This window comes from Tachyglossus aculeatus, chromosome 21, assembly GCF_015852505.1.
Source record: "Tachyglossus aculeatus isolate mTacAcu1 chromosome 21, mTacAcu1.pri, whole genome shotgun sequence".
Lineage (NCBI taxonomy): Eukaryota > Metazoa > Chordata > Mammalia > Monotremata > Tachyglossidae > Tachyglossus > Tachyglossus aculeatus.
In genome coordinates, this window is record NC_052086.1 from 77,377,847 (window position 1) to 77,391,993 (window position 14,147).

The window sequence follows — 14,147 nt, forward strand, 5'->3', positions numbered from 1 at the left end:
ACTCCACCCTCAGCCCTTCAGCACTTACATACATAACAATGTCTGTCACCCGCTCTAGACTGTAAGCTCACTGCGGGCAGGGAATTTATCTAATAACTCTGTTGTATTGCACCCTTCCAAGGATTTAGTACAGTGCTCTGCACACAGCAAATGCTCAATAAATGCCATTGATCGATTAATTCTTTAAGCTGTTAGGATGTAAGGTTGGAGCAATTAATAGACAGAAATGAGCTGACCATTTCGGTAGCTTTTCAAGAGTCTAGAACTAAGTGAACTTTTTTTTAATGGCATTTGTTAAGCGCTTACTATGTGCAAAGCACTGTTCTAAGCGCTGGGGGGGATACAAGGTGATCAGGTTGTCCCACGTGGGGCTCACAGTCGTAATCCCCATTTTACAGATGAGGTAACTGAGGCTCAGTGAAGTGACTTGCCCAAGGTCACACAGCAGACATGTGGCAGAGCCGGGATTCGAGCCCCTGAACTCTGACTCCAGAGCCCGCGCTCTTTCCATTGAGCCACGCTGCTTCTGTATAGTCAAAGCAGACTGGAAAGCTTTCATGGTTAACATCAACAATGCTTGTCTCCAGGTGATTAAGCTGAATGCCCTTTCCCAACCAAGGAAGTAATGCTGACCAAAATATTCTCTGGACGTGTTGATTGTATATGTTTAATATCCTGGTGCTAAGAGGAACCCGTTTCAAATGATACTAAAATTAGAGATGGAGCTAATAAGGAGGGTCAGTAAAGGCCCAGTCCAGGCGTATGTTCCAATTAGAGACCTGGGCTATGGGGCCCCAAATTAAGGTTTCCAGGCAACTGGAAATTAATCTCTGGGGAGAAATGAATCAAGATGGAAATTGCTAAATCCTCCTGGCATTGAAGAAGCACATTTAGAGTTGAAGTAAAAGTATTGGATGCATGAGTGAGAATTCCAGTTGCTCCCCAAAATGAGATTCTCGGTGACGTTAGTGGAGTAATAAGATGAAGGAACAAAGGCCCTCACTGCATTATGAAAGAGAAGAAATAACTATTCTGACCCAAGTCTAGCTGAGCAGCTCAAGTGCTTGCTATTCTCCAAAGAGGTGACATGTTCTCTGTGAATAAAAGTCACTGGTACCAGGCTTATTCATAAAATGGCAAAAAATGAAACCCTGGCTTCCTAATTAATCCCCCCATTTTCCCAAACATGGCATCCTATTAGCCATTCACATATTTATCTCTGTATTTGTTTTTTAATTCATTCATTCATTCGCTAACCGAGGCGTATTATTTCTGTTTTTTCTCTCAACTGTGGTATATCAATCACTGCTCTTTGAGTGCTTCCTGTATGTAGAGCAATGTTTTAGGCATATGGGAGAGTACATAGAGTAAGTAGACACAATCCTTCCCCTCAAGGAATTTACAGTCTAACAGAGGAGATGGACATTAAAATAAGTTACAGGTAGGAGAAGCAACCGAATATTAGGAGATGGACATAAGTGCTGTGGGGTATCCCATCCAGGGAGAACTCATTCGCTCCCAGAGCTTCAATTACCACCTCTGTGCAGATGAGACCCAAATCTACATTTTCAGCCCTGATCTCTCTCCCTTTCTGCATTCTCACATTTCCTATTACCTACAAGACATCACTACTTGGATGTCCTCCTGTCATCTCCTTCATAAACAGAATTCCTAATCTTCCCACCCAAACCATGTCCTCCCCCTGACTTTTCCATCACTGTAGATGGCACCACCATCCTTCCTGTCTCACAAGCCTGTAACCTTGGCATTGTCCTTGACTCCTCTCTCTCATTCAACTCACATATTATGTGAGAAGCAGCGTGGCTCAGTGGAAAGAGCCCGGGCTTTGGAGTCAGAGGTCATGGGTTCAAATTCCAGCTCCGCCAACTATCAGCTGTGTGACTTTGGGCAAGTCACTTCACTTCTCTGTGCCTCAGTTACGTCATCTGTAAAATGGAGATTAAAACTGTGAGCCCTGTGTGGGACAACCTGATCCCTTTGTAGCCTCCCCAGCACTTAGAACAGTGCTTTGCACATAGTAAGCACTTAAAAAATACCATTATTATGATTATCATTATTCAATCCATCACTAAATCCTGTCGGTCCCACTTTCATAATATCACGAAAATCTGCCATTTCCTCTCCATCCAAACTGCTACCATGTTAATACAATCACTCATCCTATCCCGCTTGGATTATTGCATCGGCCTCCTTGCTGTCCTCCCAGTCTCCTGTCTCTCCCCACTCCAGTCCACACTTCACTCTGCTGCCCGGATCATTTTTCTGGACAGGTTCAGGACATGTCACCCCACTCCTCAAAAACCCCAGTGGTTGCCCATCCACCTTCACATCAAACAAAAACTCCTCACCATTACCTTTAAAGTATTTAATCATCTTGTACCCTCCTTCCTCACCTTGCACCCTCCTACTACAACCCAGCCCGCACACTTCGCTTTTCTAATGCTAACCTTCTCACTGTGCCTCGATCTCGCCCATCCTACTGCCGACCCCTCGCCCACATCCTGCCTGTGGCATGGAACGCCCTCCCTCCTCAAGTCTGACAGACAATTACTCTCCCCCCTTTCAAAGCCTTATTGAAGGCACATCTCCTCCAAGAGGCCTTCCCAGACTAAGCCCCACCTTTCCTCATCTCCCACTCCCTTCTGCGTCACCCTGATTTGTTCCCTTTGCTCTTCCAGACTCCCAGCCGCACAACACTTATGTACATATCTGTAATTTATTTATTTGTACTGATGTTTGTCTTCCCCCCTGTCTAGACTGTAAGCCCATTATGCTCAGGGAATGTGTCTGTTTATTGTTGAATTGTACTCTCCCAAGCACTTAGTACAGTGATCTGCATACAGTAAGCACTCAATAAGTACGATTGAATTAATGAATATCTTCTGTCTCACTCATTAGATTACCCACTGCTTGAAAGCAAACAGGGACTGAGCCTTTTATTTTTGGATATAGTAATAATAATGATAGCATTTATTAAGCGTGTACTGTGTGCAAAGCACTGTTCTAAGTGCTGGGGAGGTTACAAGGTGATCAGGTTGTCCCACGGGGGGCTCACAGTCTTCATCCCCATTTTACAGATGAGGGAACTGAGGCCCAGAGAAGTGAAGTAACTTGCCCAAGGTCACACAGCTGGCAATTGGCAGATCTGGGATTTGAACCCATGACGTTGGACTCCAAAGCCCATGCTCTTTCCACTGAGCCACGCCGCTTCAGGACCCTCCTTTCCATCAGCTTTAATGCACTCAATCACCTTGAACCCTCCTACCACACCTCACAACTCTCCTATTACAACCCAGCCCACAAACTTCGCTCCTCTGAGGCCAACCTACTCACTGTACCTCAATCTTGTCTATCTCATCATTGACTTCTTGCCCACATCCTGCTTCTAGCCTGGAACACTCTCCTTCTTTGTATCCTACAGGCAGTCACTCTCCCCAACTTCAAAGCCTTACTGAAGGTACATCTCCTCCAAGAGGCCTTCCCTGATTAATCCCTCATTTCCTCTCCTCTCACTTCCTTCTGCATTACCCTTGCACTTGGATTTGCTCCCTTTATTCCCCCCTCCCTCAGCCCCACAGCAATTATGTACATATCTGCAATTTATTATATTATTGTCTATCTCCCTCTCTAGACCATAAACTCGTTGTGGGGAGGGAACATGTCTACCAACTTTGTTAGATTGTACTCTCCCAAGCACTTAGTGTACTCTGCACACAGTATGTGCTCAATAAATATGACTGTTTGATCGACTCATTGACCTTAGCGCAATGTTCTGTACTCAGTCGGTGCTCAATAACTATTAAGGACACCAATGCCAAAAAGAGGGCATGTGTAAGGATTTCAAAGGGTGCTGGCAGGAACAAGAAGCCTTGGCAAGGTGAGCTGTACTTAGTTATGAGGAACAGCAGCGTTGGGAAGATAATCTTAAAAAATATGGAATTTGGACTACAGGACTATTTTACACAAGGGTTATACGTTACCATGGAGAAACACTGATGCAGAGAGAAAAAACAAAGAGGTCAAGCAATCTCAGAAGAGGGAAATGAAGCATCTTGTAGAGAAGAAAAGCAGGGAAATGTCTAGCCAAAACACAGAGGCGGCCCTGCAACTGAGATAGGTTTATTCTGTCCCTAAAGTTTTCAGTGAATTAATCGATGAGTGGATAAATCTCACCCAGCGTCTCATGAGTTGGTAAGTATTATGCATTGAGGAGGGTGGCTTTGACTCATCACTGGGGCAGGAGGTCTCAAATACCAGAAAGAAAGTTTTTCCTCATCCTAGAAAATAAATGCTTTGGAAGATTTCACTTTTCTTGCCAAACAAGGAATTTGCATTTAGATATTAGAGTAGATTATTGATTCAACATGGCAAGAAGGATAAGTCCATCCATCATTGACATATTAGACAAAATCTGCTGCTTTTGTTTTGGGGTCTAGTGGAAAGAGTATAAGCCTGGGAATCATAGGATTTGGATTCCAACCCTCTACCAGTTGCCTGCTGTGTGCCCCTGGCAAGTCCCTTAAATTCTTGGTGCCTCAGTTTCCTCATCTAAAAATGGGGATTAAATACCCATTAGGGTATTAAGAAAGCACTGTGGCTTAGTGGAAAGAGCATGGGCTTGGGAGTCAGAAGACCTGGGTTTTAATCCTGACTCCACCACTTGTCTGCTGTGTGACCTTGGGGTAACCACTTAATTTCTCTGGGCCTCAGTTACCTCATCTGTAAACGGGAATTAAGACTGTTAGCCCCTCGTGGGACTACCTGATCACCTTGTAACCTCCCCAGTGCTTAGAACAGTGCTTTGCACATAGTAAGCGCTTAATAAATAAATCAATCAATCAATCGTATTTATTGAGCGCTTACTATGTGCAGAGCACTGTACTAAGCGCTTGGGAAGTACAAATTGGCATCACATAGAGACAGTCCCTACCCAACAGTGGGCTCACAGTCTAAAAGGGGGAGACAGAGAACAGAACCAAACATACCAACAAAATAAAATAAGTAGGATAGAAATGTACAAGTAAAATAAATAAATAAATAAATAAATAGAGTAATAAATATGTACAACCATATATACATATATACAGGTGCTGTGGGGAAGGGAAAGAGGTAAGACGGGGGGATGGAGAGGGGGACGAGGGGGAGAGGAAAGAAGGGGCTCATAATAAATAATAATAAATAATAAATAATACATAATAAATAAATGCCATTATTATTATTATTATTATGAGGATTAAGACTGTGAGCCCCGCATGGGACAACCTGATTACCTTGTATCTACCCCGGTACTTGGAACAGTGCTTGGAACATAGTAAGTACTTAACAAATACTATAAAAATAATAATAATAATATCTTATTCTCCTTCCTACTTAGACTGTGTGTCTCTTGGGGAACAGAGGCTATATCCAACCTGATTATCTTGTATCTACCTCAGCCCTTAGTATAGCATTTACCACATAACAAAGCACTTGGCAAATACCAAAATTATTTTGGGAAGAATGAATGTTTTTGTCCAGAAAGTAGCTGCCTTCTTTTGAGGGGAGAATGAAATTTGCACGTTAAAATATAGGGCATCGATTAGTGTTGAGATTTCGGATGGGTATTTACTGTCACCTACCCCTTGCTAATATCGTTTCTGGCAGGGGACTCCACCCTATTAATAACTGTGTTTTTCATTTTGCCAAGTATGGGGGAAGGTACCAGAAGCAGCATGGCCTAGTGGATAAAGCACTGGCCTAAGAGTCAGAAGGACCTCGATTCTAATGCCGGCTCCACTGCTTGTCTGTTGTGTGAGCTTGGGCAAGTCACTTCACTTCTTTGGGCCTCATTTACCTCATCTGGAAAATGGGAATTAACCCTGTGAGCCCCAAGTGGGACAGAGAATGTGTCCAACCTGATTTGTTTGTATTGATCCCAGTGCTCAGTACAATGCCTGGGCTTAACAAATACCACCGTTATTATCATTATTAGGTCAGTCACAGTCCCTGACCCACATGGGGCTCATAGTCTAAGTGGGAGGTTGACCAGGGATTGAATCTCCATTTTTACAGATGAGAGAACTGAGACACAGAGAGAGGTTAAATGACTTACCCAAGGTCTCCCAGCAGGCAAAGGGCAGGGTAGGGATTAGAGCCCGTATCTTCCGAATCCATGCTATTTCCACTAGACCACACTGCTTCATATTCTGGATCCTCAGCCCATAGTCAGGGGAGAAACAAGCCCGTAACCCCCTTTCCCCTCTGCTTTCTTTTCCGTTTTTCTCCAGCGATGCATGGGACATTTGTGATCCTGTTGCCGCTCAGCCTGATTCTGATGGTGTTTGGTGGGATGACTGGATTCATCAGTATTCTTGCAAGAGCCTACCTCCTCCTCCTCCTGACTGGAGTGCTCTTCCTCTTTGGAGGTATTGTACCAGATCCTGGGATTGGCTTAGACTCACGTTCCCAGGATCAAAAGCAGGGTGGGGATGATTTCTGAACCGTGTTGGAATTTCCACTTTTCCACCTGCAGTCAATTTTCCTAGTCACAAATGGCTGCTCAATCTAGGGAAATTGGAAAGAAAAAAAAATACCTTATGATCATGTAGCATTATCATCCTCAAAAGCCCGCTTTGCCTTTTAGGCAGTAGTGTCAGTGCCTGGAAATGAAGAACTGGAATTATTTTTTAAAATATATACATATATATATATATATATATATATATATATATATATATATATATATATATAAATATTTGCCTAAATATGAAAAGGGCCAACCCAGGATGAAACTCCAAGCCAGTTACAACAGGAACAATCAATCAATAATCAATCGATCGATCAATTACATTTATCGAATGATTACTATGTGCAGAGAACTTGGGAGAGTTCTATGTAACAGAGTTGGTAGATGCATTCCCCACCTGCAAGGAGTTTACAGTCTAGATAGGGAGATGGTCACAAATGTAAATGAATAAATTATGGCTATGTACCTAAGTGCTATGGGGCTGAGGGTGGGGTGAGTAAACGGTACAAATCCAAGTGCAAGAGTGATGCAGAAGGAAAAGGGGAGATGAGGGTTTAGTCAAGGAATGCCTCTTGGAGGATATGTGCAGATGTCAAATTAGCGGATGCTGAACAACCAGGAAGAAAGCAGAAGGATGCCATTTCCCAGGGAAAGTAACTTGCCTGTGTCAGCCAATTAAACCGAGTCCTTTCAAGAGCAGAAGCCATTATGAAGAGCCATACCTGACTCATTAAAAGGACATGGACTTTCAGGGGATTAAAATAAGACATAATTTGGGCACAAATATTTATTTTCTCTGTGCCTCAGTTCCCTCATCTGTAAAATGGGGATTCAATACCTGTTTGCCCTCCCCTGAGACTGTGCCTCCCATGTCGGGCAGGGATATATCTGATCTAATTGCACTACATCTACCCCAGGCTTTGCACAGTGCTTGTCATATAGTAAGCACTTAACAAATACCACAATTATTATTGAGTTTAGCCATTTTGGTCACTTGCAAATGCCAAAACTGAGGATTATTTGGGAAGAAATGCTACTCATGCAGATGTAATAAAAATTAAATACTAAAATCAAACCTGAAATCATTCAAAATCTTTGAAAACTTTGAAATGTAAAACAAATTGTTGGTTGGTACCTGGGAAAATGAGGTTTTGTATTTGTCTTAGTTTAACCTGTAAGCTCTTGCAGCTGGAGAACTAATGCACAATAAAATTAATTTATTCCTAGATGTTTATGAACAGTACAAGTCCAGGGTTTAGTACTGTGCTTGACACGTAGTAAGCACTTAACAAATAGCGTTTAAAAAAATATTTTAAAAAGTGGAAAAAGTTTCCTCTTTAGGGTCAGTGGAATTGGGTCTAGTCCCAGGCTCTTCCTTGAAATATATAAGGGTCACTGTACTCTCCCAAGTGCTTAGTGGAGTGCTCTTTGCACAGTAAGTACAATTGAATGGATGAGCTGGGATCTCTCAGGTCCGCACTGGGGGGCTGCTTGCTTTCCTGTGGCACCCTGAGGTATCTGGGTGCATCCTGGGATGTGTAGGTGCATGCTGAGCTATGCAAGTGCACCCTAAGGTGCTTGGGTGTACCCCAAGGTACGCAGTTCACCCTGTGGTGTGCGTGGGTTGATGCTGAGGTTTATGGGTGCACCCTGGGGCATGTGAGGAAACCCTGGGGTGTGCACATGCATGGGAAGAACCAGATTCATTCATTCAGTCATATTTATTGAGCACTTACTGTGTGCAGAGCAATGGACTAAGTGCTTGGGAGAGTACGCTACAACAATAAACGAACACATTCCCTGTCCACAACAAGCTTAAAGCCTAGGGGATGACTGAACAGGGGACCAACCACACCCAAATCTGGTAGAGTCCCAGATTTGCAGTTCATGAGACTATACAGGGAGACTCTTTCTGACAGCAGGGCGACATAAATAGAGAGAACAACTTCCTGCTTGGGCTAGAAATACAACTAAAATCAAACAGCGAAGAAGTGCTCGAAGATGACTTTGAGAGGTTTCAGAAATATGGGAGAGAGAACTCTGGGCCTTTGAGTAGCGTTGAAGGAACTGGGCAGCTTATCTCCATCTGAGAGGGGCAATTCCTCTCCCTCCCACCAGCCAGATGCAAAGGAAACAGATTGCTGTGAACCTTGGATGGAATTGGGAAAGGTAGACTTGATAAGCTGGGGTTTGGTCAGAAACAACCAAAGCTCAAAGGTAGCATCATCAAGCAGTGTGGCTAGAGAAGCCGTGTGGCTCAGTGGAAAGAGCCCGGGCTTTGGAGTCAGAGGTCATGGGTTCAAACCCCGGCTCTGCCAATTGTCAGCTGTGTGACTTTGGGCAAGTCACTTAACTTCTCTGTGCCTCAGTTACCTCATCTGTAAAATGGGGATTAAGACTGTGAGCCCCCTGTGGGACAACCTGATCACCTTGTAATCTCCCCAGGGCTTAGAACAGTGCTTTGCACATAGTAAGCGCTTAATAAATGCCATCATTATTATTATTATTATTATTATCATCATCAATAGTATTTATTGAGCACTTACTGTGTGCGGAGCACTGTATTAACCACTTGGGAGAGTACTAAACAACAGAGTTGGTAGACACGTTACCGGCCCAAAATGCGTTTACAGTCTAGACAGGGAGGCAGACATTAATATAGTTTGTAATATATAATTTATAGGCACTCAATAGGTGAGCTCCAACTCACCTGTGTTTATCTCTGCTCTTATATTGTACTCTCCTGAGCACTTAGTATGGTGCTCTGCACACAGTAAGCACTCAATAAATACTATTGACCGATTGATTGATTGGAGCAAAAGCCAAAGAATAATCCTCCCCTCTTATTCCAGTATCCAGGCACAGATTTACATCTCTAATTATTAACCAAATGATAGACCTAGCCTCAGAAATCTCATTAAATGTGCTTTTAAATAATAATAATAATAATAATATAATAGCATTTGTTAAGCACTTACTATGTGGCAGGCACTATTTAAGTCCTGAGGTAGATACAAACTAATCAGGTTGGACAGTCTGTGTCTCACATGGGGCTCACAGTCTTAATCCCCATTTTACAGCTGAGGTAACTTTGGCACAGAGAAGTGAAGTGACTTACCCAAGGCCACATAGCAGACAAGTGGTGGAGCAGGGATTAGAACTCAGGACCTTCTGATTTCCACACCTGTGCTCTTTCCATTACGCCATGCTGATTGAGCTGGGATCTCAGACTTCCTCATCTCAGGTTTCCAGTCAGGGCTGAAGATTTTCCAATCAGGGCTGAAGAGAGAGCAAGGTTTGGGATTTTGGTCTGTTTACCCTTGGAAGGTTTTCCCTCCCGGTCCTCATCCCCCTCCTAAAACCCCTGGTCCCTCATCACCCCCACCCCAAATCAAAAGCCAGTCCTTCTGCCAGGAAGCTGTTTGACCTGGTAGAAAGATCACAAGCTTGTGAGTCAGAGAACCTGGGCTCCACCACTCTTCTGCTGTGTGACCTTGGGCAAGTCACTTAACTTCTCTGTGCTTCAGTTCCCTCATCTGCAAAATGGGGAGTTAATACCTGTGTTCCCTCCTACTTAGAATGTGAGCCCCAGGGTGGACCTGATTTTCCTGCAATTATCCCATTGCTTAATATAGTGCTTTACACATAATAATCACTCAACAAATACGATTATTATTATTACAGGGCTTACCACATAGTAGGATTTACACCCCTCATTCACCCCTACCTTAGCCCCACAGCACTTATGTACATATCCAGAATTCATTTATTTATATTAATGTTTGTCTCCCCCTCTAGACTGTAAGCTTCTTGTGGGCAAGGAACGTGTCTACCAACTCTGATATACTGTACTCTCCTAAGTACTTAGTATAGCGCTCTGCACCCAGTAAGTGCTCAATAAATATGATCCAATGAATAAATATGATGGATTGATAGTAAGCATTCAAATGCTATTATTTATTATTATTATTATTATTCCTCTCATGGAAATAGAGCCCAAGCAATGTGCTGTGGATTACATCAGGTAGGCCCATGCTCTATCCACTACACCATGAGAAGCAGTGTGCCATGGTGGATAGCACAAGCAACTGGGAGTCAGGAGGTCCTGGTTTCTAATCTCGGCTCCTCCACTTATCTGCTATGTGACCTTAGGCAAGTCACTTCACTTCTCTGTGCCTCAGTTACCTCATCTGTAAAATGGGGATCAAGACTGTGAGCCCCACATGAGATAGAGCCTACGTCTATCCTGATTTGCTCGTATCCACCCCAGTGCTCAGTTCAGTGCCTGGCACATTGTAAGTGCTTAAAAAATACTGTTATTATTACTATTATTATTATTACCTGGTAATGTTGGGCAGTATTTTGGGAGTGCCACTGCCTTTCAAGGATTTTGTCTCACCTTCACTGTCTGACCAAATTGGCTCCTGCTTTCTCCAGCCCTGGTTACTCTCACTGGCATCAGCATATACATCGCCTACTCAGCCGCCGCTTTCCACGAAGCCGCCTGCCTTTTGGGAGAGAAGGAACTTCTGGAGGACATTGACATCCAGTTCGGGTGGTCTCTGGCACTGGGGTGGATCTCCTTCGTCTCCGAGCTGCTCACGGGGTCAGCGTTCCTGCTGGCGGCCAGGGTGGTTGGCCTGAAGAGGGGGCAGGAGCAGGTCATATGAAGGAAATGTCTGCCCTGTAGGACGAGTCCCACAGAGACGTGGGAATCTGACGCTGGGAGGTGTCTGCAGAATGTCCGGCCTTTAATTCACTGCTTTTTTCCCAGGACTGGAGCTGACTGTAAGCTCGTCTCTGGACTATAAGCTCGCTATGGGCAGGGAATGTATCTGCTAATTCTTTTATATTGTACTCTTCCAACCACTTGGTAGAGTGCCCTGCGCACAGTACATGCTCAATCAATCAATCATATATATTACTATGTGCAGAGCACTGTACTTGAGAAAGCACAATCCTGCAGAATTAGCAGATACGTTCCCTGACCACAGTGAGCTTATAGCATTGATTGGTTGATTGATTGGAAGGTCCCAGGGTGGTTGCCAGGTGAGACTCTGAAGAACTTTTCACTCAATCATTCATTCAATCATACTGAGCGCTTACTGCATGCAGAGCACTGTACTAAGCGCTTGAAAGTACAATTCAGCAACAAATAGAGACAATCCCTACCCAATAATGGGCTCATCCAGGACCAATCATTACCTCTGTGCAGTTAATGTGGTGGCAACTGAACCGCTATTGTCCTTGTTGTGTATCGTGTGTGTGTGTCTGAGTTTGCCAAAGGACAGGCTATGCACAGATAAACTACTTAAACAATGTTACTAGTATTCTATGAAAACTTCAGTCAATCCATCAGACAATCAATGGGATTCATTGAGCACTTACTATATGCAGAGCACTGTACCTTCAAAGAGAGACACTTCATTTGCTTTCCAAGCAAGACACCCAGAATCAATGAGGCTGCTTTGTTAACTTTTAGCGAGACATTAGCCCTTCCTCTCATCCAGTTTCTGGTCTGGATAATAATAATAATATTAATAATAATAATGACATTTACTAAGCACTTACTATGTGCAAAGCACTGTTCTAAACACTGGGGAGGTTACAAGGTGATCAGATTGTCCCACGGGGGGCTCACAGTCTTAATCCCCATTTTACAGATGAGGTAACAGGCACAGAGAAGTTGTGGCTTGCCCAAAGTCACACAGCTGACAATTGGCGGAGCCGGGATTTAAACCCATGACCTCTGACTCCAAAGCCCAAGCTCTTTCCACTGAGCCACACTGCTTCTCTAGGTTTCTCCCACTGGTCCAGATGATGGTCTACCAACTCGGTTGGTACTTTCTCAAGTGTTTAGTACAGTGCTCTCTGCACACAAGATGTGCTCAATAAATAGCAATGATTGATTGAGTGGCCTGGATTCTTCCCTGATTGTTAGTGAAGTGCTCTGAAATGTTGGGGTGAGTGCTTTGTGCTGTCCTTGCCAGGAAGGGAAGCAGTGTGGCCTAATGGAAAAGACCCAAGCTTGGGAGTCAGAGGACCTGGGTTCTAATCTCGACTTCACCACTGTCATTCATTCAATTGCATTTATTGAACGCTTACTGTGTGCAGAACACTGTGCTAAGCACTTGGAAAGTACAATTTGGCAACAAATAGAGACCTGCTGTGTGAACTTGGACAAGTCACTTAACTTCTCTATGCCATAGTTCCTCATCTGTAAAAAGGGGAAGAAATACCTGTTCTGCCTACTCAATCAATCCTTTATAGTTACTGAGTGCTTACTGTGTGCAGAGCTCTGTACTAAACACTTTGGACAGTACAATATAACAGAGTTGGAGACATGTTCCCTGGCCCCATATGTGATAGGGACTGCGTCCAATCTAATATAATGATAATAATAATAATGGCATTTGTTAAGTGCTTATTATGTGCCAGACACTCTACTAAATGCTAGGGTGGGTACAGGGTAATCGGTCCCTGTCCCACGTGGGGCTCACAGCCTTGATCCCCATTTTACAGATGAGGTAACAGGCTCAGAGAAGTTAAGTGACTTGTCCAAGGTCACACAGCAGACACGTGACAGAGCTGAGATTAGAACCCACATCCTCTGATTCCCAGGCCCCTGCTCTTTCCACTAGATCATGCTGCTTCTTCTGATTAACTTATATCTACCCCAGCGCTTAGAACAGTGCTTGACACCTAGTAAGCATTTCACAGATACCATAATGGATCAGTAAAGGAGAGAACCAGATACACTGTCTCTCCTGGGTAAGTGGTCACTCACGCAGTTTTCTGGTGGCCAAACAATTCAATGCTGCTGGGCCTATTGATCTAATTTATGGCTCTGTAGTTTTCAACGTGGCTTTCCTCCAGAAGCTGAGGGTGTCTTTTCATTCATTCATTCAATCGGATTTATTGAGCGCTTACTGTGTGCATAGCACTGTACTAAGCGCTTGGAAAGTGCAATTCAAAGTCTTTTAAAAGTGCTTTTCCAAAAGGCAGTCATCCTCACAGAGGACCTGCTGCAATGCTCCCAAGTCTCACATGCCCAAAGTCGTGGGTTCTAATCCCAACTCTGCCACATGTCTGCTGCGTGGCCTTGGGCAAGTCAGTTCACTTCTTGCAGCCACAGTTACCTCATCTGTAAAATGGGGATTGAGACTGAAAGCCCCATGTGGGACAGGGACTGTGTCCAACCTGATTTGCTTGTATCCACCCCAGCACTTTAGTACAGTGTTTGTCACATACTAAACGCTTAACATGTACTGCAATTATTATTATTTAAAAGTTGACATTTCCTTATGGAGGAGGCTGGGGAGGTGGATTTTGTTGGTGCTGTGGCAGCCAATGGGAGCTTTGCAATTATTTCCCAGTAAGGGAGTTCTCTTTCCCTGTTCCTGTTGAAAATAGAATCACCAATTTCTGTTAGAAAGGCTTTTGAATTTGCTCCCTTTATTCACCCCTCCCTCACCCCACAGCACTTCTGTACATATCTGTGATGTATTCATTTTTATTAATGTCTGCCTCCCCCTCTGGACTGTAAACTCATCTGGGCAGGGAATGTGTCTGCCAACTCTGTTATACTGTACTCTCTCAAGTGTTTAGTTCAGTGCTCTGC

The 14,147-nt window shown here is 43.8% G+C and overlaps 1 protein-coding gene across 3 annotated transcripts in view; it reads left to right on the plus strand.

Moving 5' to 3' along the window:
- The window catches only part of TMEM114 (transmembrane protein 114), a 40,372-nt gene extending 29,081 nt beyond the window's left edge, over positions 1 to 11,291 (plus strand). For 2 of the 3 annotated variants that reach the window (XM_038763862.1, XM_038763861.1), the window contains exons 4-5: positions 6,288 to 6,425; positions 10,964 to 11,291. In XM_038763862.1, coding sequence (XP_038619790.1) covers positions 6,288 to 6,425; positions 10,964 to 11,196 — 371 coding nt within the window. In that variant the 3' untranslated portion in view covers positions 11,197 to 11,291. The remainder of the gene's footprint in view (positions 1 to 6,287; positions 6,426 to 10,963) is intronic. The other variant, XM_038763863.1, reaches the window with a different exon arrangement.
- Positions 11,292 to 14,147: the final 2,856 nt, after the last annotated feature.